Source organism: Engraulis encrasicolus, chromosome 10 (assembly GCF_034702125.1).
Source record: "Engraulis encrasicolus isolate BLACKSEA-1 chromosome 10, IST_EnEncr_1.0, whole genome shotgun sequence".
Classification (NCBI taxonomy): Eukaryota; Metazoa; Chordata; class Actinopteri; order Clupeiformes; family Engraulidae; genus Engraulis; species Engraulis encrasicolus.
This window is the reverse complement of record NC_085866.1, coordinates 50,063,531-50,089,142: the sequence shown is the minus strand read 5'-3', so window position 1 is coordinate 50,089,142 and position 25,612 is coordinate 50,063,531. Positions and strand designations below refer to the sequence as shown.

Genomic DNA, 25,612 nt, shown 5'->3' with positions numbered 1-25,612 from the left:
CGATACATCTCCAGGGGTAGTGCCGTTAAATGGTCCATTGGTTTGTTTAAAAACAGATTAACCGTGTGTAAGACTTGCTTTTTGCTTTTTCAAACAGACTGCCATGCCAGTAGCTATTGTGAGTTTATTACAAGTTAGTAAACTTCAGAAATTCAAACCAAGAAGGATCGTCTGACTCGTGAGGGTGATTCATTCATTTAAAATTCCTTCTTTGTGCGTTTGTGGTCTCTTTGTTCACTCAGTGCGGAAAAGACTCAACTACATCATAAAAACATGGCTATGACATTACAGAGAGCCTCAAGTAACGGGTTAAGACTTGGTCATTACAATTTCTGTGTCAGTGAGGTTATGACATAGGCTCTGCACTAAGGGGTAAAAAATATTCCTTCAATATGATGGCATGGAAAACCACTGTGACTACTCAATATGTGGTGGTGGTGCTAAATGTTCTTGACAAAGGACAAGTTGTAGTGTGACACAAATTGATAATAACAAGCTAAAATAATTCACTCAGAAACTCTGCTTATAAAACGGGCCAGACTTTAGGTTTGTGTATGCAATGCGATACACTGTTTGTTTATCCGTTTACCCATGCAGCACAAATGTACTGTAAATCCATGGGAGGACCTGTGTTTGCAAACTCTGCATGCCTGTCGCAGCACTTTACATGAAACTCTAGCCCAGCTGCCATATGAGGCCAATGCATACAGTAGCCTGTTTACAGAAGAGCAGCTTTGCCCCCTCTGTTTTAACCAGTGGTGTAGGTATCATGAGATTATGTTCAGATACATGCACACACACACATGCACACTCACACACTCACACACACACACACACACACACACACACACACACACACACACACACACACACACACACACACACACACACACACACACACACACACACACACACACACACACACACACACACACACACACACACACACACACACACATGGGCAGTCATGGGTGAGCGGTTAGGGCGTCAGACTTGCATCCTAGAGGTTGCCGGTTCGACTCCCGACCCGCCAGGTTGGTGGGGGGAGTAATCAACCAGTGCTCTTCCCCCATCCTCCTCCATGACTGAGGTACCCTGAGCATGGTACCGTCCCACCGCACTGCTCCCCATGGGGCGCCACTGAGGGCTGCCCCCTTGCACGGGTGAGGCATAAATGCAATTTCGTTGTGAGCAGTGTGCAGTGTTCACTTGTGTGCTGTGGAGTGCTGTGTCACAATGACAATGGGAGTTGGAGTTTCCCAATGGGCTTTCACTTTTCGCTTTCACACACACACACACACACACACACACACACACACACACACACACACACACACACACACACACACATACACACGTACAGTATGCACACACACAAACGCATGCACACGTACACACGAACACACACACACACACACACACACACACACACACACACACACACACACACACACACACACACACACACACACACACTCACACACACAAGCACACAGGGTATGCACATACTGTACACATTCCATTGTTGCCCTGACATATGTACGTAAAAGGCAAAAGGTATGATTTTGAAAAGCAGCCATTTTCTTCAAAAACAATAACATTTGTGTGCACTAGTCCGGGTTCATCATTGCTCCACCTGAGGACAGCCGACATCCCTTCAGATATTAGCTGGATATCTTCTGTTGTTGGCAAAGTACTGTGCCCCTCTCCTCTCCTCTTCTCTCCTTACCTCCCCATCCCCCACCTCCACCAGTCACCACCCTCCCCTCCCCTCCCCTGCTCTGCCTTCCCTCCTGCCTGCCTGCCTGCCTGCCTGCCTGCCTGCCTGCCTGCCTGCCTGCCTGCCTGCCTGCCTGCCTGTCCTGCCCCCGTTCCCATTTTTCATCCGTTTTAAAAAATATTACTGTGGCAGGTGGCTCTACTGAGCCTAAGCCTGTAAATATGAGCCCTGTGTGTGTGTGTGTGTGTGTGTGTGTGTGTGTGTGTGTGTGGGTGTGGTGTGTGTGTGTGTGTGTGTGTGTGTGTGTGTGTGTGTGTGTGTGTGTGTGTGTGTGTGTGTGTGTGTGTGTGTGTGTGTCTTTGTCTGTGTGTCTGTGTTTGCATGCATGCATGTGTATGTGCGTGCGTGCGCGCGTGCGCGCGTGTGCGTGTGATGGAGGAGCCATGGCAGTGGAGGCTGTGTCTGTGTCTGGTGTGTCACTATGTCTCTGTGTGGCTGGGGGGGAATCTCATTGGCTCCACTCTCTGGCTCTTTGACTGACTGACTCAGTCCACCCTGCTCTTCTTGCCCTGCTCTCCTCTCCTCCCCTGTGGATGGTAATGGGTAATCAGATTCTGACCTCCACACACTGTACATCCTGCACACACACACACACACACACACACACACACACACACACACACACACACACACACACACACACACACACACACACACACACACACACACACACACACACACAGTGTACAAGCAGGGAAGCCGACCAAGGGGGGCAAAGGGGTCAGTTGTCCTGGGCGCAGGGAGAGAGGGGGCCCAGAAATGGCTCCCCATTACATTATATCTTATTAGATGGGGGGCCCTTTCAGAAGACTTTATCCCGGGCCCTGGAAAACCTCTCAGCGACCCTGCATACAAGCATGCACACACATTCTCTCTCTTTCTCTCTTTCATTCTCTCTCTCTTTCTCTCTTTCATTCTCTCTCTCTCTCTCTCTCTCTCTCTCTCTCTCTCTCTCTCTGTCACACACACACACACACACACACACACACACACACACACACACACACACACACACACACACACACACACACACACACACACACACACAAGCACACTCTTCCCTTTCCCATTTTGGTTGGTTTCCTGCGGAGCAGGTCAGTTCTACATTAAGGCGCCACAAGGGACTCTTGCTCATCCCTTTAATGACAGCTGCCTGCACCGCACTGGAAAACACCATTTCTCCTCCGTCCGCCTGTCTGCACTACACTACACTGCACTACACTGCACTGCACTGCACTCGCTCTGTCACCAGTCTACACTGCACTGCACTGCACTGCACTCGCTCTGTCGCTCTGTCACCAGTCTACACTGCACTGCACTACACTGCACTGCACTGCACTACACTACACTGCACTGCACTGCACTACACTACACTGCACTGCACTGCACTCGCTCTGTCACCAGTCTACACTGCACTGCACTACACTACACTGCACTACACTACACTGCACTGCACTGCACTGCACTACACTGCACTGCACTACACTACACTGCACTGCACTGCACTACACTACACTGCACTGCACTGCACTCGCTCTGTCACCAGTCTACACTGCACTGCACTACACTGCACTGCACTGCACTACACTACACTGCACTGCACTGCACTACACTGCACTGCACTACACTACACTGCACTGCACTGCACTACACTACACTGCACTACACTACACTGCACTGCACTGCACTCGCTCTGTCACCAGTCTACACTGCACTGCACTACACTACACTGCACTACACTACACTGCACTGCACTGCACTCGCTCTGTCACCAGTCTACACTACACTGTCAGGGTGGCCAGATGAGACTGATGATTTCCAGCCCAAAAAAAATGCAGTTTAAAAAAAAGTTTTGCACACTCCTTTGGATTTTTTCTGCTTTAAGTTATTTTTTCTTCTTTTTATTCATTCATTCATTGGCAATGACGTTTCGACCTCTCGGTCTTCCTCAGATTCACTGACAAACACAGGCTTGACACATTCTCTACAAGCAAAAAAAATGCTCCCAACCTGCCTGGAAGCACCAAATCCCGCCCAATTTTACTGATTTCTATGGCTAAAAGTTAGCCAAAAAACGAACCAAGTGCCATTTTTATCCGCAGACGGCCATCCTAAGTAGCCCAATTGGGCGGGAAACCACCCAATCTGGCAACACTGTACACTGGACTTCCTCCTCTAATGTCCCTTCATCCTGCCTGGTGATGTGGCACAAACATAAAATACACTCACACAGTAACGAACCCCATCACCCATTGTGGACCCATATGATGTTGAAAGGTTGTGTTTTCAGTGTTCAATGGTGTGAAATAGAAACTCACAGACACACCACTCAATGATTATGAAATTGGAAGCTGGTGGGGGGTTTAGTTCAGTGTGAATGGTTTGCTGAGGACTATGCAGTCATAAAATAATGAATCACAATGAGCTCATTGTGGACCCATTTAGTGGTACAAGGTTATATTTTCCACTTCAATGGTGTAAAATGGAATAAAAGCAAACTCACCGACACACCACATAATTGGTCTGTGAAGATGGCCGCCGTTTAGTTTAGTATGAATGGTTTGTTGAAGACTAGGATTTTTTCAGATGAATGGTGTGAAATGGAATAAAAACAAAAGTATCACACAGACAAACGGCACAAAGATTCTATTAAATTTTATTCTATTTAAGTGGTGGCAGTTTAGTTTACTGTAAGTAGCGTGGATAGTTTGCTGAAGAGTGTAAGGTGCCCCAGGTTCCAGCAGTTGTCGTATTTTTGTGGACCCATTTTGTATTTTGCATTTTTGTGGACCCATTTTCTGTTGGCAGGTTATGTTTTCACATGAATGGCATGGAATGGAATACATGGAACAAACTCACAGACACACAATGATTCTAGGTCTTTCTATGAAAATGATGGTAGTGCAGTTTGAATAATTTGCTGAAGAATGTGAGCTTTTTGCATGAATGGTGTGAAAGGTAACACATGATGATTCTGTGATATTGTATTCTATGAATATGATGGTGGTTTGCTTTGCATTGTATGAATGGTTTTCTGAAGACTATGAGGCGCTTTGTTGGCCGGTAGCTGTTACGTAGGTAAGATCAGTAGTGGTGTTATTTTTCCTGCCCTTGAGTCCCTGGAACGCATCCACAAAACAATCCCCCCGTTGGCCTGGCACAGTCAGTGGTGCCCCTGAAAGGTTCTTGAATTCACATTGATCTCTGCCGGTTCAAATTCCCCCCCATTTCCTCTGCAGGCAAATGTTTGGGAGGGAGGGATGATGGATGGAGAGAGAGAGTATGAGAGAGAGAGAAAGGTGTAGGTAGGTAGCAAGATAGAGAGAGGGAGGGGGAGAGACAGAGAGAGATGGAAAGAGAGAAAGAGGTGTGTTAGAAAGAGATGTAAGATAAGATAAGATAAGATAAGATAAGATAAGATAAGATAAGATAAGATAAGATAAACTTTTATTGTCTGTTTGCACAGAAATTTGTCTTGCGTGAAAACAAATAAAAGAAGAAAATATATTTTGAGAGAGAACGTGAGTGCCTTTGAGAGGGGAAGGCAAAGAATGAAAAAAAGAAAAGAGAGAGAGAGAGAGAGGGAGGTAGAGAGAGAGAGAGAGAGAGAGAGAGAGAGAGAGAGAGGTAGAGAGAGAGAGGGAGGTAGAGAGAGGGAGGGAGGTAGAGAGGGAGGTAGAGAGAGAGAGAGAGGTAGAGTGAAGTAGAGAGAGCCAGGGCATCAAGTCCTTCTGCCTGCCTGTTCTCCTTTACTGTCACCTCCCATTCTGTAGCATCTCCTCAACATGCGTTGCTAGCCTTAATTTATTAAACCACAAAGGAGCTTTCTAGCACACAGTTCATTAGATTACATGCTAATAAGGGCTCAGGCCAGAGAAAAGGAGGACATTTTTTTGTGTGTGTGCTGCTTATCAGACAAGCTCAATCAGGAAGACGGCAAAATACATTAAAGAGTTAGATGCCTATCAGTGTGTCAGTTATTGAAATGAATATTTGCTGCTCGCAGTCCTGTGGGTAGCAACCTCGGCCTCCCGAGACAGCACCAGGGGGGGAAATTGTTGACAGTGTGTTTGTTTTATGGGTTTTGGTTGTGTACTGGGGGTACTTTGTGTGTCGCCGGTATTACAAACTTCAAGATTGCTATTTGACTGCTGTAGCCTCTGAAGTTCAAACATTATTTATGCGTCTGAGTGCGTGCAGTGTTTATGTACTGTATGTGTTTTGTATTTGTACTGGGATGGTGTTAATTGTCTGGAATGAACTTGATAATTGCTATCTGACTACTGTCGCCTTCTAGAGATCAGGCATGGCATACATGTATGCTATGTTGCAATGATGTGCTGTATTCCTTATCAGGATATTTTCCTACGTCGTGGTTTTTTTTTCGGCTAAGAAGCTGTTTGCACATGGGGTACATTCCAATATGCTGACTTCCGTCATCCTTTGCTCACTTGCCTGATTGTGACCTCATGATGACGTCCGACCGATGACAGAAAATTCATTACATATCTTGCAAAAGAAATGTCATTTTCTCATTTGCAATCCGGATGATGAATGAAAAACATTCCCCCAAAAATTGGCTTGGAAGACAGCGGGGAAACTTTATTGTTTTCTCCACGGAGGCGGGGCGAGGCCACGAGCACAAGTGGAGGATGGGAGGCCACATATTGGAAAGCACCCTTACTGTATATGGATATCTTTGAAAATATATTGGGTGTGGCCTCTCATTTACATGTATACAGTTTTAGAAAGCACCTTTTTAGACTCCAGCTTTTAAAATACCCCATAGGGGGCTAAAACACACCTGACTTTTATTTTTATCCACATGTTGTGTAAATGGATAAGAATTAAAATCCATTTTTAAACATTTCCGCATACATGTAACAAGCATCTTAGTGAATGTATGTGTATGTAGACGTGTGTTTGATCAGTGCAGTGCGTTTTATAATGCTAGACGCCTTCATTTCCTTTAGGACCTATAAAGTAATTCTATTCTACTCTATTCTACTTGATTTGATTTGATCTGAACCTTTATTTAAATTCTTCTAATACATTGAGGGCATGCCTCATTTACGATGCAGCCGAGATACATTCAGTACTCTACTCTGCTCTGCTCTACTCTACTCTACTCTACTCTATCTAATCTACTCTACTCTACTCTACTCTACTCAACACTACCAGAATCTGTTCTACTCATTTAATTCCACTCTACAAGGACTGTAACGATAGTGGATCGAATCGAGAAATCGCAATACTTGCGATATTCACTATTCTGTATCTTGATGTAAGCAATCACATGATTCGATGTGATAGTGCTTCCAAGCTTCAAATGAGATACATTTCAGAAATCGTGTGGTGTATCGAACGGTAGGTCAAAAATCATGATACGAACCAAATCATGAGTTGAGTGTATTGTTACAGCCCTATACTCTACTCTTCTCAGCTCTACCCTAATCTGGCTTACTCTACTATACTCTGCTCACTACTCTACTGAACTCGACTCTACTCTAGTCTGGTCTTATCTACTCTACTCTACTATGCTATACTATACTATACTATACTATACTATACTATACTATACTATACTATACTATACTATACTATACTGCACTATACTATACTATACTATACTATACTATACTATACTATACACCACTGAACTCCACTCTACACTGCCCTTGTCTACTCTACTCTCTACTTCACTCTACTCTACTCCATTCTGTATCCTCAGGCACTCATGTCATGGAAGGATCTGGAAGGATGGTGGTCACTGCGGTGGGGGTCAACTCTCAGACAGGAATCATTTTCACTCTCCTGGGTGCCGGAGAGGGAGAGGAGGAGGAGGAGAAGGAGAAGAAGGAACCAAAGAAAGGTATGTAAATAGTCAAACTGAACAGGAAAAAGAAGAAACGCCTTCCCCAGGCAATCCAATCTTACTGTGGCTTTGTTTTCATGTGTAGAATATAAAAATATGGTATAGTGAAAATATGTTTCATTTTTACATGGTGCCTATCAAGACCACCAAGGTGACATTATATGTACTCACACTTGCCCACAAACAACATACAAAAACTCAGCATCCACCATCAGATACCCCCATGCTTGTTTTTATACAGCTTAAACCCCTGCACTCAGACACACTCACAGCTTAGAGAAAGGACTCGTTCCCTTCACATATAAATGGCCTGCTACCTGAGATGCAGCTGCAGACTCCTCTGCAGTGCCATTATCTCTGGAAATGTATCCACCAAGTTATTTTCACAACGGGCAGGCGAATTCGAGAAGAACCTACTGGTCCAGATCTATGCCTTCCCCGCCACACCGTTGACAGAGGGATCTGGAGAGAGGAGAGCGAGAGAGACAAACAGAGAGAGAGAGAGAGAGAGAGAGAGAGAGAGAGAGAGAGAGAGAGAGAGAGAGAGAGAGAGAGAGAGAAAAGGGAGGGTTGCTGAATAATTTGCGCCACAGAGAAGCAAGCGCGGCCCCCTTACTGCAGAGTATAAATATCAATTATTGAAAAAAGGGAGGGAAAAAGGGCGTAGACAGCACAGCGCACGGCGAGCAGATATTGCAGAAGCTCTGTCTCTAAGTGCTTTGCCTTGGCTAATGTAGCACTTGTAAAACACACATTACAGCCTGAAGGGTGTCTAGAAGCAGAAGTTTAAAGAACGGCCAGAGTCAGGGGAAGGATGTATAGGCCTAATAACAGTTTTCATAACGGGTAGTTGAAGGACAGTATTTGCAGTTTGCTATAAATGTTCTCGTTTTTATATAATTTATATCGATTTTGAATGACTACCTTTGGCTATGAGTCACCTAACTAAAGTGATGTGCATGAGATATAGTTGTTGTAGTATTTTCAGCCATAGTATAAAAGGGTTTCCACTGAAGATGCTGAATGTGTGTCTGTACTCTGCTTTGTGCTAATGTCATATAGGCTACATGTCAATCAAAGGAATTTAGTTTTAAAACAACTGAACCATTTTTTGGACCTTGCAGAGGTTCCAAAATAAGGATCCAGTTGCTCTTTTGATGAACATGACCTGGATGAATGAGAATGTTCACACCTGATATACTGTACATGTTACTGTACATGTGGATATGTATATGTGGAGTGGATTATGGAAGTACACCAGGCGGCACAGTACTGCATCTGGTGTGTTGTGCTAGTCATTCATTCATTTTTAGCCATTCCTCAGCCATGCCGTTGTTTTGTTTTACTTATGTCAGTTGGTTGGTTTTGAAATTATTTATTTGTTCATCTTTTTTTCAATAATTTATATTCTTTATTATTATTATTATTATTATTTTAAAACTTGTCATCGCCCCTCTTGTATCTCCCACCTACCCCCTCCAAACTTTCACCCCCTGTTCAGAGGGCACTAGTAGTTCATCTGTGCAGTATCCTGCTGCAGTCGACACCAAACAGATGACCATCACCAATGGTACGTGATGCTCCTCACCAGGGACTCAGTGTGTGCTACTACTAGTACTACTACTATTCTAGGCTTTATACACAGTGAAAAAATGCAGCGGTAATTTAATACTATTCTGAGAGATATAGTTCCAATCAATTTGTTCAATTAAACTCTGTGAGTGTTATAGTAAGGCTGTGAGGACATATATGCTCCAAAACGGTGTTTAAATTCAACTCTCTAAGTGTTTGCCCCTCATACAAAGAGTTGAATTAACGCTGAATCGATTGGGACCATATATTTTCAGAGCAGTGTTGAGTTCCCACTGCAGTTTTTACTGTGTAGTCTGTGCCCAGGACTTAGGACTCCCTTAGGTCTTCTTCTTCTTCATCTTCTTCTTTGAGATTATGGTGGTCACTTTTTCCCCGCTTTTCTGTCCGTTGCCTATAACGCAAGTCTTCTCTTACTGCTTCCTTACCGTAAATGCGCAGGCATGTGTGAAGTGTAGGACTTGGGGTTTTTGTTTGGTTTTATGTTGGTCTACGTGTACACACCATGCAGCTCCTAGTCCTACCCATTCATACTCATGTGTGACGTGTCACTGGCCCTTGTGTTTGGCACCCCTGTCCTGATGTTGCCCTGTGGTGGTAGATGTCTGACACTTTTCTTTTCATTCCCTACTGCCTTATTGCTTTCTCTCCTTCCTTCCTTCCTTCCTTCCTACTTTACTTCCTTCCTTCCACAGTGTTGCTCTGTAGTTGTAGAAATATCCCTTTAGAAGATCGTAAGATGACTTCATTCACAAGTGCCATTTTGTTTTTCTAATCGTAGGAAAGCAAGATGGAAACTTGGAGAACAATCCTAATAAAGGTAACAATTTTATTACTTTTGTCATCTCACTAGCCATCTTCCGACTTGCTCCTCTTTCTTCTGTTGCCTCTGCTACTGCCTCAGTACTAGTATGACAGCTACTTATGTAATGAAAAAATATAACAATAACAACATAAAATTAGAGAAACTATGCCAGAAACAGTAACACTTCATTGTTAGTGAAAAGTATGTGTAGTATATGTAATGAAGCCTCTTATTATAAATCCATTGGTGTTCACTGTTTTGCTAAAAAATATGTGCAGTCTGTGGTAAGAAGCGTCCGATTATTACTAGTCCATTGGTGTTCGTCTTTATGCCAGTTTGGCAGATTTCCGCTTTGGTAATGCTGAGTTGGCCGTGATATGGGTAGACTTAGGATATGAGGCAGCATGGCTGCTGACAGCGTTTGCTGGGCCAAGGACAAAGTCATCTGAAAGGGCCCCCTATCCAATACATGCAATGTAATGGGAACCCAATTCTGGGCCCCCTATCTCCCTTGGCCCGGGACAGCATACCCCTTTGTCCTCCCCAGTCTGCGGGCCTGGGAGGGAGGATTAAAGCGAGCGAGGAAAGGGACATGTTTCCATGCGACTCATACGGTACCTGCTGAGATTAACTTTTTTTTGTGTGTGTGCCACGCCCCTGCTCCAGCCAAGAAACAGGATGAAGCGGTAGCTATGGAGATGCAGCCTCTGAAGAGCGCGGAGGGCGGCGAGGTGGAGGACAGCGCCAAGAAGAAATCCAGCGGCCCCAAGAAGGAGAAGTCCGTCCTGCAGGGCAAACTCACCAAGCTGGCCGTGCAGATTGGCAAAGCAGGCAAGAGAAGATCCTCACTCGTTTATCCACCTCCTCGACCCTTTCTCACACTCTTTTATTTCATGCAGGTGTGGTGTGGTTCATGGTAGGTGTTACTCTGCAGTTCTAGTCAAGTCAGGTCAAGTCACATTTATTTGTGTAGCCCATTTCATACAAAGAAAGACAATCCAATGTGCTTCACAAACAAAAAATGCGTTTTTGTAACAGGCCATAGTTTGGTGTCCTGTTGTCATCTTTCACTTCCCTGTCAATCCGAAACAAAATATCAATATACAATATGCAAAACAAAAAATAAAAATATGAAAATACAAAAAAACAAAATATGAAAAATACAAATGAAATATCTGTACTCTACTCCACTAATGTGTTTTTGTTTCCTCTCTTAGGTCTGGTGATGTCCGCCATCACGGTCATCATCTTGGTGGTGTACTTTGTGATCGAGACGTTTGTGGTGCAGGGCCGCGTGTGGATGACCGAGTGCACCCCGGTGTACGTGCAGTACTTCGTCAAATTCTTCATCATCGGCGTGACTGTGCTGGTGGTGGCCGTGCCCGAGGGCCTGCCCCTGGCTGTCACCATCTCGCTGGCCTACTCTGTCAAGGTGAGTTGCCCTGCAGGGCCGCTGGCAGCTTTGACCATTCACAGGGCAAAACCAATCTGAAAGGGCCAATACATACAATGTAATAGGCTCCCAATTTTGCTCCAACCTCTCTCCCTTGGCCTTGGACAAGTGAACTGCTTGCCCCCTCTGTCGGCTTCCATGGTCCCCGGGGAACAGTTTTTTTTTTTTTAAGTATTTGGGCGCAATCGGCAAAGAGGGACCACTTGCGGCCCCCTTATTTCTCCTGAAACTATTGGGGGGAGGGACCCCTCTAAAAAGAGATTTTGATAGCAACATCATTGCCCCCTTTTAAAGGCTTTGAATTTAGGGAGGTTTGGCCTCAGTCACAAAGTTGTCATGGCTGTCATTTGTATACAAGTCCGTAACCAGTCATTACCCGGGGTCCTATAGCTAATTACCTAGTGTGCTTGCCTGGTGGTGACAGGCTCGTCTGGCTGGCAGGCAGGCTGGCTGGCTCCCTGGCTCCCTTGCTTGCTCGCTCAAGCCTCGTCTCGTTCTCTTCCCTCACTCACGCCAGTCTGATTTAGAGCTTTGGCTGCCACTGTGCCGCCATGTTTTTATGTCCTGCTGGCCTGTTGATTTACATTGGTGTACCTTGTACATTTCTTTTTTTGTTCCTTTGGGTGTGGGTGGCCAAAGTTCAAGGTTGGCACGGTTATTATTTGTCAACAACAACTACAACTATCAATACCAGAGTCGATCGTTCTTGATAGTGTGTATGTTATTTGTGTCTGTGTTTACTGTGGACTGCACTTGCAGCAGAAAATAATCCAACTGAGTTTGTCTGGTATGAAGTGCTTTGAATGTGTGAAAGCTTTGGAAAAAAATGGACGTACAGAGGGGTAGAATTTCCTCTGCTCCTGTAGATCAATGGCAGTTTGAATTTGTGCTGTCCTTGACCGCTCGCTGCTGGGGTGGGGCTGCTTGGATTGCCTTCTGAGAAGCTGGTGGGTTTCTATCTATCGATGCGAGAGTAGAAACTCGCAAAAGTACTGTACGCTGTCTGGATCCGCTCATTGCCTGTCTGGCTGGCAACAGCTTCTTAGGACTCTCTGTTCATGCTTAATTCCTGTCTATACCTAGCCAGGCCGTGCCCTCCTAGTGACGCAACATCTTCAGCGTGGCTACTAGTCAGGGCCTCATTTCCCGATAACGATGGTTCTTAGCCTTACGTGTGTCGTTAACCAGTGATCCTACGAATGTTCTTAGATTTCCTACGACTGTTTCCCAAAGACACTCGTACATGAACGCGCGTGCACAGCCTCTAAGATCATTCGTAGCGTCGCTCTTAAGGATCGCTGTCCACACATTTAGTGCTGAAGTGTACTCGGAGTGAACTGCGCCGTCATCTGCTGCTAAACCATTTACAAAATGTAAGGCGTGTGTCAGTATCAAAAGTTGTTTTCTATAAGGGTGGGACTACATTTGTAGCAGTTTGCAACTATCGACAGGAGTTATTGTTGGCAAATGAAATAAAATGCACACACACGATGAAATCATGCAAAACTCCCAACTGACGGTAATAATGAGCTACGCCGTTAAGACCCAGATAAAGCGCGTGCACTTGGCTACTGCAGCTTAATATTTAAGACAAGTAGGTCTAGGCCTAGTTGGAGTTCCGAATTGGGATGCGCAAAGTTACAACCTCAAGGCGTTCAAGGCTTGATAAATGTCGGGAGCGCGTCAGCATGCTGTTATGAAAAACAATGTCCATCAAAATTGACACATCCCCTCGCTGCCTTTTTGTTATTGCTTAGCCTACTAGAGTCGGAATAGGGAGAGGAGCTTGGCACATGTGGTGAACGGTGCGCAAAGTACCGCGCGCTCAAGACTTTCACAACTGTGAGGACATTTTTGCACGGCAGTCTGCTGTTATTAAAACAAAAAATCTACACGAATCCCCATCGCTGCCTTTTTAATTTTTGTCATAGCTTACCCTTCGCCTACAACTATCATGTATTTTCGGCGTCGCCTTCCCTTTCTTAGGCTACTTGAAAATGAAAGAGGGTGCAACAACTCGCTGACCATTTTTCTTCAAAAAATATAAAATAAATAAAGTTTCGGAAGTGGCCTTCCGACATCAACACTCTTGTCTCTGGTTGCCGAAGCCCCTTATTCATTTTGCCTTGTTCTTGTTGATGAAGCACCCACACAAATTATGATTGATCACAGTTTAATTATGCCCAGGTTTATCAAACACAGTCGAACTATTTTACTACCTGTAAGATATTTCCAAACACATTACTTTTATTTTATAGGCCTACACATCCACAATTAATGTTACCTTCTTATTTTCGTTGCAGTGTCAACTGTGCTGCCATGATATTTAGGCTACACTCCCGTCTTAAAACATCAACTTGAAGCGCAAGTTTCCTCTTTTCCTATGGGTGTCTCCACTGTGCCATGCCTCTCGCGTCTTAAAACAGCAATCTTATGCGCAGGTTTCTTCTTTTCCCTTCATATCCTGTGGGTGTCTCCACTGTGCCATGCCGCTACGATCAATCTTAGCGCGTTAAGACTACTCTAGACCACTCGTGGATTGCTCTTAGAGTTACGTGTCAACCTGCGATGGTTCTTTGCTAAGTTGGCTTTGGGAAACGCTCCGTGAGCTCTACGATGGTGTTACGTGTGAACTTACGTAGCACGTAGCGTTAAGTAGTACTTAAGGCCCTTTCGGAAACGAGGCCCTGGTCAAGAGCAATGCAAGTACTTTCTGAGCTCCCGAAAAAACTTGAACTCCTCCCACTTTTTTGGGAAGCAAACAACCATTAGCAAACCAAGGGAGGCCGTTTGGGAAATGCCGTTTGGGAAATGTTATTTGTTATGCTCTTGGTCAGACCAAGTCTCGAAGAGATTTGAAAGTCGATGATAATCAGGCTAGTCTATGCCCTGCTTCTGCAAAACAGTGGGGCTGTTTCATCGAGATGAGCTAGCAATATGCTGTCAACATGGCCCAAGCACAAACCCTAACCCATAGCCGCGCTACTATAGTGCCTAGTGTGTTGAAATAGCTTGGTAGTTTGAGGCTCTGAAGAAGGTACTTGTCGCCACACGTCAGCCCATCTTATTAAATGCTTTTTAACTTCATCAAGCAGTGGGCCTTTGGAGTCCTTGGACAACAACAATCACTTAAATAACAGCAAGAACTGGAGTTAAGTTTGACCATATCTGTAAGTAACTTATTCCCTTGAGCTATAGTGCTTAGGAGAAAAAAGTGAAGCAGCACTCCGTAGTGACCAGCACTCCTTCAGGAAGATTAGGGCTGTACTCAACTCACGATTCGGTTCGTATCACGATTTTTGACCCACGGTTCGATACACCCCACAATTTTTTTTAAAATGCATCTTTATGATGGTCGTTTACAGGTAGAGTAGGTTACAAGAGGTTACTTATAATGTAAAAAACAAATTTACAATAATAAGGATATTGAAGCTTCCAAGCACCATGACATCATATCTTCTGGTTGTTTTCTGGACTGAATGGTAACAGAACTTTGAAAGGGCATATCGCGATACTGCCTTCTTGCGTCACGATACAGTATTGTGACTCTGTGTATCACGATTTCTCGATTCGATACAGTATCAGTTAGAGGCCTAGTGAACATGGTGTTTTAGAATCTGGCTTGGTAGTTCAGTTTGATGGGCTGCTCATATCAACATGACACCGGATGGACCTTCAGGCTGTGCCTACAGCAGTCATAGCCTGGTACTAACCATCCCATAATACTACCATTTCATTTCGTATTGGACAGCTCTCACCCAATCGCCAGCAGTTACTCAACAACTACATACCGCAGACGTTTAAGTCATCGCCACAAGCGTCCTCCCCCTTTCTCCCCCCACGTGGAGCGCTTATTCGCTTATTGGCTGTTTTCTTTGCTCCACAGAAAAGAGTTACCAGACTAGTACGGAGACAATCTTTTGGTGGAAGTATGTAGGATGGCCCGCAAGGCTAGAGCAGTCAGTCTAGGGCGCTGCTCTGTCTGAGCTGCATTGCCCTCTGATTAATTGCTTCAGTGAGGACAGATAAAGCTCAGTTTTCAGCTCAGATTAATTAATTTCAGTGACAGTTGTGTGGCCTTTTTGTGCAGGTGACGTATGTTTTTTTAGCACTTAAACCAGGTCAATTATTTTTTCCATTTCAATGGCAGACTCGAGTCATTGGGATTGTGTTCTTTTATGTAACAAGTTTCTTCAGCTAAAGCCACCGTCTGTGAGGGGCATGTGACAAGCTAATTTGTCCTTGTGGGTGAAAGAAGGAAGAAAGTCACGGCTTTGCCCCGTCGTGACTACTGAATAATACAGGTAGTTACCGTAACATCTTTGTTGGGTGTACTGAATCTGCTGACATCACTCAACAGAGGTGGAAAGCACATCTTTACTGCCTTTTGAAAGCACTTCTGCCATTAAGACTCAGAGAGAGGAATTCGTATTTAACGATTTAATGTTAACGTAGTTGACAATGGAATTGGCATAAGTAGACAGAGAGAGGAATTCGTATTTAGCGATTGAATGTTAACGTAGTTGACAATGGAATTGGCATAAGTAGACAGTATTTGGCGGAGGTCCAATCATCAGCCCGGGTCTTGCGCTGGCGGATCCAGTAGAGCCTGCCGTAGCCGTGCAGCAGGAACTGGACCTTTAACCCCCCGGACAGGAAGACTGGACCCAACTGGTGGCGGTGGGGATGGAGGAGGAGATTTCGGACCGGCCATGCCTAAAGCCAGCAAGAAGGGAGAGTTAGACACGTCGCTATAAAGGAGATGGCAGCCGCTGATTGGCTCTGCGAAATGCACAGGTGATCCGAGTCTTCCTGGCAGAACTAACGCAGGCTACATATCACAAACCACTGCTTTGGGTTCCATTGTGTGTGTGTGTGCATTGCGGGCAGTGTGTATGTTTCAAATGAATGCAGTTTCCCCCCCATCAGATTTATATTGGTAACTGTTGTGGCATCCTTCCTTCAGGATGGAATGGAAGCTTTTAATGCACTATAAAGGCTTTACTGGAAGTAAAGTCCAGGTGGGCTTTGCTATTAGTGGCCATGTGTTACCAGAAGAACCGACTTGACTCCCTTCTACAATCAATGGCCCTTCCAAAGACAGGCTTATTTATATAACATTCTATTTTCTAGAATGAAATAAAGGATACTGAAAGTCTAGGTGCAATAGCATCATTGATAATGTAGACAACACAAGCTAACCAATTGATCAACGGAAATTATGTTCAGTTCTGCATACATTGACATACAATAAGATGTCCTTATTGATTTATTGATTTATTGATTGACATTGCTCTCATGGATTCACATATCATATACAGTATGTAGTTGTCAGTCATGTCCAAATATTTGATGAGTGAAATATGTTATTTGGTTCTTTCACCCTTCGTTGGTTCTGCGATCCATAGTACCCCTTGTTCGTCTAAATCAGTAAACCCATACTGTCATGTTTCCTTACACAGAAAATGATGAAGGATAATAACTTGGTGCGCCACTTGGATGCCTGTGAGACTATGGGCAATGCTACAGCCATCTGCTCGGACAAGACTGGTACCCTGACCACCAACCGGATGACAGTGGTGCAGGCCTACACGGGGGACCAACGCTTCCACGAGGTCCCAGACCCCAGCCAGATCAACTCCAAGACCTTAGACCTGTTAGTTAGTGCCATTGCTGTCAACTGTGCCTACACGTCCAAGATTCTGGTGAGTCCTGGGCAACATCTAAAAACTTACTGCTGATTGATGAGGTATTATATCACAGTGCTTTTTAAAAAGTTAAGGTAGAGTATTTAGGATTGTAGCCAGAGTAGGCTTTACAACTGTGCTGGTAATTTAGCCTGGTACACCAGCGCCATCCGCTGGACGCAGAAAATGTTCAGCTGCGAGTGGGTCTGGCCTCGGATCTGAGAACTTTTTGAACACTGTGCCCTGAGTCTAGCAAATCCAATCACAACGCAGCGATTTGTTTTGAATCAAAGCGGGCGGGGTTTTGAGGGAGTGACGACGAAGCTTGCAACACCGTTGGGAAAGCACATCAACGGCAAAGATAGCCGATTGGTCAGGGCGCCGGCACGGTTTGAAAAAACGACAGGTTGTTCTCATCAACAATCTTCGGAGGTATCGTTCATCGGGGCCAGACTAAATTACTCCGGTCTCACATTTATCAGGCTACTGGTCATTGCAACAAAACCCAAATTTGATGGGCATTAGTAATGAAGTAATGTTTAATGGTCTGACCAATGTGCTGTTTTGCAACTTAAGATATCTGTTCCTAGAAATTCAAACTGGCAGATATGCAGATCGACATTTTTGTATGAAAAGTAAAATTTTACCTGTCTTAAAAATTGATATTGGTGGAAAATACTCATGAAAAAGGATATAATTTGGGCCGCATACACTCTGGAACTAAACTACTAAAAAATATCATACTCTACCTTTAAGTAAAGAGTAGAGTAACACAGACACAGACACACACAGACACAGACACACACAGACACACACACACACACACACACACACACACACACACACACACACACACACACACACACACACACACACACACACACACACACACACACACACACACACACACACACACACACTTCTTCTGCACCAAATAATAAAGCCCTGTGAGCTAAACCAAGAGTGCTCCATCCTCCCTATTGTATTGTTGTCTGGTTGCTGCTGCACTAGTGAGAAGCATCTGATTATGCAGAGTTATGGGGATGGCTGGATGGAGTGCCCTTGATATTCACTCACGGCTGCTGTGTGAATAAAAGCCCATTTTAAATGTGGAGGCATCTAGTATGTCTCAAAACATCCCTCTCTGTTGGACCACCTAAACATAGTTTTACAACACTCAATAAAAAAACGTATTATCACATTTTCACATGAGGATATAGCCATGGTCAGCCAAGTAGTAATACCAACATAGCAACACGAGGCAATTGTAATGTACTCTATATGTTAAAATACACTATGTTATGTTATCACGTTTAACTCAGTCTTGTTCAAGTCAGCCTTGTTGATTACAGTAATCACCATCTTTGGCAATTTGTGTACGGTAAATACATTTAAGTACAGTGCGTACATAAGGGAACCTTGTGTATACTATATGCTATATATACTATATCAATCACTAATTACAACCAACCACAGAAGCCTCATAATGCATACCATTCCACCATTCCACCAGTGGAACGCATTATTTCATGAAAAAAGCTTCACTACAATAATACTACACTACTGCAACCATAGCAATTCATTATATATTCATTATATAGGTCATTGTCATTCTGATGAGAACAAACTTATAAAAGGGGTGGTGGGGTGACATGGCTCAGTGGGCTAGTGCGCCTAGCCATTTTTCCGGGGACCCGGGTTTGATTCAGATTTGATTTGATTCCCAATCCTTCCCCATCTTTCTCTCCCCTCTTGTTTCCTGTCTCTCTGACTTTCCTACATCAATTACGAAGGTCTGACAGCCCAAAAAGTATGTATTTTTAGATGCGTCCGTCCTAGCATCTCTATAAGAGGGTATGTCCGTCTGTCCGTCTGAAACGCATTCTCTAATTGTAATTCCCTCCTGTGTCCACAAGGCGGCAGAGCGCATAGACAGACGCATCTTCGTCCGCCTGTCGAAGTTGTTAAATAAATAAAAAGAGGTTGTGTCTTAACACACCAATCTCTCTGGTAGGCGGCTGACCAGGAGGGAGGCCTCCCCAAGCAGGTGGGCAACAAGACGGAGTGCGCCCTGCTGGGCTTCGTGCTGGACCTGAAGAGGGACTACGCCACCGTCAGGGAACAGATCCCCGAGGAGAAGCTCTACAAGGTCTACACCTTCAACTCGGTCCGCAAGTCCATGAGCACCGTCATCCAGCTGCCCGACGGCTCCTTCCGCATGTACGCCAAAGGCGCCTCCGAGATCCTGCTCAAGAAGTGAGTTTACGTATATATGTCTGACTGTTGGTCTGTTTGTCAGGCCATTACATTACATTACCCTGCTAACACACCCAAGGCGACCTAGCTACAAAGAATTGATGGACTCTGTGTTTATAGCCAGAATGACACGAGCGATGGAAGCGACAGAATATGCCAGTTAAAAGCCAAATGCAAGCATTTGGACATTCCAATTGGCTGCGGTGCTGTTGCCAAACTGCATCATAGCTGATTAGCATAATATTCGCTGAAGTTCGACAACAAACTGTCACTCAAGTCGCTCGAATCGCCTCTTGTCGCCCAAATCCTCTCTTGTCACCTTGTCTCCTCTTATCTATCGCCAGTGACTCATTACATTGTCAATTACTTCCGTGTGCCATTACATTGCATTCCACTTAGCTGTCGCTTTTATCCAAAGCGACTTACAGATATTACAGGGCTTTTGGTTACAGTCCCTGGAGTAGTGTGGGAATAGGCGCTTTGCTTAAGTGCACCTCAGCCATGGAGGGAGGAAGGCATTGGTAAGGGCTGAAATGGAACCTGCAACCCCGTGATTTTACAGTCCAACTCCTTAACTTTTACAACATGGCTGCCTAGGCCAGAGGAATATTTACACTCTACGTCTTTGGCCTGCAGATATCTGTTGAATTCTAGACTTAGAATTAGACTTAGACCTATGTTCATCTGACAGTTTTCAGCTAGGTCTAGTATCTAATGTAGTACTATTACTGTGTGTGTGTGTGTGTGTGTGTGTGCGTGCGTGCGTGCGTGCGTGCGTGCGTGCGTGCGTGCGTGCGTGCGTGCGTGCGTGCGTGCATGCGTGTTATTAGCAAGGGAGCCAGGTGGAGAGGGGTGGAATATTGCAGATTGTTTGAATAGATGCTACTGACACGATTGGCTATGGGCAACATTCCTACACAAAATTGCATAGGTAGCCTCCAGAGAATCTTGCTTGTGGGCTTGTGCGTGCATGCATTGTGAACCATACAACTGGTACCTTCTTGTCAGCCTCCAGAGCTGTTATATGAATGTGGTAATGTGTATGTGTGTATTTTGTATGTATTTGAAAGCACTTTGAGTCAACTGTATAGTTGTGATATTGTGCTATATATATTGATTGATTGATTGATCACTCAACAATGTGAAGGCTTTTCAGCTGTGCACATGTATGCTAAAACAGAACCTTGTGGGCGAGACACTACCACACTCCTATAAACAGCCATGACTTTTTTGGGTTCAAATATTGTGTAACACAGCAGACAGGTCATGACCTTAGCTGGGTTTTATATTTGGGAACACGGCAGACAAACTACAGAAGAAGAAATTCTTTGCATTGATTTTACTATTTATACAGAGCAAGGGTTGATTTACAGAGGCGCACGGGCAATGCGATACACAGTTTAAAATTATACTCACCGCCTTTTTTTCGGGTAAAAGTGGCCCGACGACCACAGACACCTTGACAAAGTTAAAACTTTCCAAAGCTACATTATATTCCAGGTTTGAGTGCATATTCCTTTTTTTGTCTTGGTCGACTCACTCCAAACCTCCCAACCTCGCTCTCTCCTTCTCTCTTTCCCTCCCTTTCTCTTTCTCTCTGTCACTCTGTCTACTTCCCTTTCTCTATCTCTGTCTTTGTTTTTGTCTCTGTGTCTGCTTCTGTTTCCATCTCTGCACCTGTCTCTCTCTCTCTCTCTCTCTCTCTCTCTCTCTCTCTCTCTCTCTCTCTCTCTCTCTCTCTCTCTCTCTCTCTCTCTCTCTTAATCTTAATACACCTCCCTCCATCCCTCTCTTTTTCTTTGTTTCCCCATTTCTCTCCCTCTTGCTCTTGCTCTCACTCTCTCTATTCCTCCCTCCCTCTCTGCACCTCTTCATCCTGTCCTACCTCCGCACCTCTCCCTGTCCATCTCCTCTCCTCAGATGCACCTCCATCCTGGGAGCTAGCGGGGATGCGCGTGCCTTCCGACCGCGCGACCGTGACGACATGGTGAAGAACGTGATAGAGCCCATGGCCTGCGACGGCCTGCGCACCATCTGCGTGGCCTACAGGGACCTGCCGGCCAGCCCCGAGCCCGAGTGGGACAACGAGGCCGACATCATCACCAACCTCGTCTGCATCTGTGTTGTCGGCATCGAGGACCCCGTACGCCCGGAGGTAAAACTTGGATATGAATGACTGAATGGCTGAATTAATGAATGAATAAATAAATTAATGAATGAAGGAATGGCTGAATGAATAAATAAATGAATGAATGAAGGAATGGGACAACAAGTCCGACGTCATCATGAGGTCAAAGGATGAATGAATGAATGAATGAATGAATGAATGAATGAATGAATGAATGAATGAATGAATGAATGAATTTAGGCGAAAATCTAGCCTGGGAAATCCCACGCTGCTTTGCACAATCGTTTGCACAATGGTTAGCGAGGGAGCCAATCAGACAGTGGAGAGGGGTGGAAAGCCTTGACTAAAGGAATCTTGCCGATTGTTGGAATAGATAGAACTGACATGCTTGGCTATGGGCTACATATATGCTAAGTGATGCATTCGTAATGGCCATGGGCAATCGTACACCACACCTTTCCTACGCGAAATCATCATCACTTATTACCAGGATGTGGATGGAGAGATGAATATCCAAAGAGTTTGGTTTTACGCAACTGGACATCTTCTCTAAAGCTTGTGTATAGCATGTCTTCAGATGGATGGGTGGATGGATGGATGGATGCATAGATGGATGGATGGATAGCCAAAGAGTTCTGCCATCTTTTTTTGGCACGTACATACATGGGCATTGAGGATCCTTATTTATCTGAGGAACATGGAGCGCCTCAGAGTCATTCTTAATATAGCTGACAGTGATTGGCAGCTTTGTGCGCGTCATGTCTTCAGGGGTCAGGGTCAGTGACCTGGGCGAGGAGTTGTGCTCTGATGTTATGTTATGTAAATGTATTTGGCAAGGACAATGACGGATGGAGTCCATAATGGGCTGTAGCAGCATGTCAAAGCCCTTCACACCGTTCCAAGGACTCCATACATACACATTGCACTGTAAAGTATGTTGTGCTGTATAATATATGGTCTGGGCAGTGGCGGAACAATTGCACACAGGGCCCAAGGGCAAGACACTGATATACAGCCCCCATACAGCCTGCCAAGATCATAATAGGGCCCCCACCACCAATAGAGAAGGGCCTTGTGGCCCAGGGGCAAATGCCCTGCCTGTCCTGCCTAAAGCGACGCCCCTGGGTCTGGGGAAGCTGGAAGTTGAAAGGTGAACTGGGTGGCCAGTGTATACTGATGATGTTGACTCCATCTTAGCCTTGCCCTTATCACCACCTCTCCTGCCCTCCTCCTACCTACCAACCCCCACCACCACCACCAACAACAACAACCTTGTGCTTACCTCCTCCACCTCCCTCCTACATCATTCTTAACACCTCCACCACCTCCCTCCTACATCATTCTTAACACCTCCTCTGCTGCCCATCTCCGTGCAACACACACACACACACACACACACACACACACACACACACACACACACACACATGCACGCGCACACACACACACACACATGCACGCACACGACGTACCTACCACCCTGTCTCACCCACCACCATCACCTCCTGTCACCCACCCTACCACCACACCAACACCTCCTCCTCCACCTCCAGCCCTTACTCATTGGTCACCCACCCTCGTCCTTACCAACACCTCCATGCCTCACTCCACCCTCCTCTGCTGGCGTCCTGCCCCCACCACTTCCCCACCTGCCCCCCTTAACCACCACCTCTCCTGCAACCCTCCTGCCACGCTACCACCCCCTAACCTACCTTCCAATCTGCCACCAACGCACACACACACAAACACACACACACACACAAACACACACACACACAAACACACTCACCTGCTAACCCACCCCACAGGTGCCCGATGCCATCAAGATGTGCCAGAGGGCTGGCATCACGGTGCGCATGGTGACAGGGGACAACATCAACACGGCGCGTGCCATCGCCGCCAAGTGTGGCATCATCCAGCCCGGAGACGACTTCATCTGCCTGGAGGGGAAGGACTTCAACCGGCGAATCAGGAACGAGAAGGGAGAGGTGCGTGCAATGTTTTGGGCGGCACAGCCCAGTGTGCTGAGCATGAGAGCCACAGCACCTTGGTTGATAAGGGGCAAGAAATTTACAATAGAAAGTATAATAAAAACTAAATGACAAAAATAATTTAAAAAAATGCAAATAAGACAGTGCCCCTTAATGCGCACCGTACCTCCAGAGGCACCCTGTAATAGTCATTGAAATGTAACTACCATAGGACTACAATACTATGACATAACACAGGGCCTTTAGTAATGCACCACGACTTGGTCATTACCATAGTGGTAACAACAAATGTATAAAGCCGTGTCTTAAGGGGTTAATGTCTTTTGCTGTTATGTCATTAAATATGTATTACTAGTGTTGTGTTGCTCCTGAATATTGGCTATTGTGTTGTTTGACTAATAGATATTCTTATCTCTCTTCTGACTATTTTTCTTTATTTTGCAACAGATTGAACAGGAAAGAATTGACAAGATTTGGCCCAAACTACGAGTGCTAGCGCGATCCTCCCCCACAGACAAGCATACCCTGGTTAAAGGTGCATCCTTCAGAACATTCTTTTTATCTTCTTCTACAATTCCAAAAGCAAATCACAAAGAATGAGTATGATGAATGTGAAAAAAGAAAGAATTCCTTTAATTTTTAATAATATGGCTAAGTCATTTTAAAAACATTTTTTGTTCTGTTCCCAACACCAAAGGGCACCTTCAAACAATTTCTGCAATTCCACAGCACTTTGGATTTCTCTTCATCTCATGATAAATTGATGTTTTGAGCACTTTTGCTAAACGAGCATCGCGTAATCTACTGTGCAATGTAGCTCTCAGTAGCAGTCCAATCCATCAGGCCGTGTAATAACAATTTGTGTATGGTTCAAAATGGTTTACAGCTGGTTAGCTTTTACAGCGATGTCCTCTTTTCCCCCCTTTTCGCCGTACAGGCATCATAGACAGCACTGTGTTAGAGCAGCGGCAGGTTGTGGCGGTAACTGGAGACGGCACCAACGACGGCCCTGCACTTAAGAAGGCTGACGTGGGATTCGCCATGGTAAATTAAACCCCTCTCTGCTCGTCTCATTATACGTTACTTACTCAGCCCGGGCCGACTAAAAGGAGTTTCCACAGACAGCCAAGAGAGAGAGAGAGAGAGAGGCTGTCTGGATCTTTATTTATAGACGTATATATACTGATAGAAGAGAATGTTGGGCTTTGTTTTCCAGGAGGTTCATCTCTCTATCTATCTATCTATCTATCTATCTATCTATCTATCTATCTATCTATCTATCTATCTATCTATCTATCTATCTATCTATCTATCTATCTCTGTCTGTCTGTCTGTCTGTCTGTCTGTCTGTCTGTCTGTCTGTCTGTCTGTCTGTCTTTCTGTCTTTCTGTCTTTCTGTCTGTCTTTCTGTCTTTCTGTCTCTCTGTATCTCTGTCTTTCTGTCTGAATCGGTAAGATATGTCAATCTTTTCTTTAAAATATATTAAATATAAAATATTATCTTCTTTGACATGAAAAGTATGACATCATTATTACTCTAAAGCAATTGACAAATGCAGTGTTTCCCTGTGCATAACCATATCTGTCAGTCTGTCTGTCTGTTCGACCGTCTGTCTCATTAAATCTTCTCTTACTGTAAACATGTTATCGCCATGACATATGAAACGTATTTTCGTTTTTCAGGGCATAGCCGGTACGGATGTGGCCAAGGAGGCCTCTGACATCATCCTGACGGATGACAACTTCAGCAGCATCGTGAAGGCGGTGATGTGGGGCCGCAACGTCTACGACAGCATCTCCAAGTTCCTACAGTTCCAGCTCACCGTCAACGTGGTGGCCGTCATAGTGGCCTTCACCGGGGCCTGCATCACACAGGTACAGTGAATGTGTGGGTGCATTTGTGTGTTTGTGAGTGTTTGTGTGTGCGTGCGTCCGTGCGTTTGAGTGTGTGTTTGTTCATCACACAGGTACTGCATGTAGTCACATTCACATGCATATTTACTGGCACACACACACGCCCATATATGCCCGCACACACGCATGCACT

General features: G+C 45.0%; 1 protein-coding gene across 1 annotated transcript in view; it reads left to right on the top strand.

Annotated features, from left to right (window-relative positions):
• LOC134457277 (plasma membrane calcium-transporting ATPase 3-like) overlaps positions 1–25,612 on the top strand; it is a 66,621-nt gene that overhangs the window by 23,632 nt on the left and 17,377 nt on the right. Inside the window, exons 5-16 of the mRNA XM_063209208.1 lie at positions 7,512–7,652; positions 9,157–9,225; positions 10,027–10,065; positions 10,717–10,881; positions 11,268–11,482; positions 16,966–17,208; positions 19,205–19,446; positions 21,367–21,601; positions 23,383–23,562; positions 24,013–24,100; positions 24,503–24,609; positions 25,249–25,440. Coding sequence (XP_063065278.1) covers positions 7,512–7,652; positions 9,157–9,225; positions 10,027–10,065; positions 10,717–10,881; positions 11,268–11,482; positions 16,966–17,208; positions 19,205–19,446; positions 21,367–21,601; positions 23,383–23,562; positions 24,013–24,100; positions 24,503–24,609; positions 25,249–25,440 — 1,916 coding nt within the window. The remainder of the gene's footprint in view (positions 1–7,511; positions 7,653–9,156; positions 9,226–10,026; positions 10,066–10,716; positions 10,882–11,267; positions 11,483–16,965; positions 17,209–19,204; positions 19,447–21,366; positions 21,602–23,382; positions 23,563–24,012; positions 24,101–24,502; positions 24,610–25,248; positions 25,441–25,612) is intronic.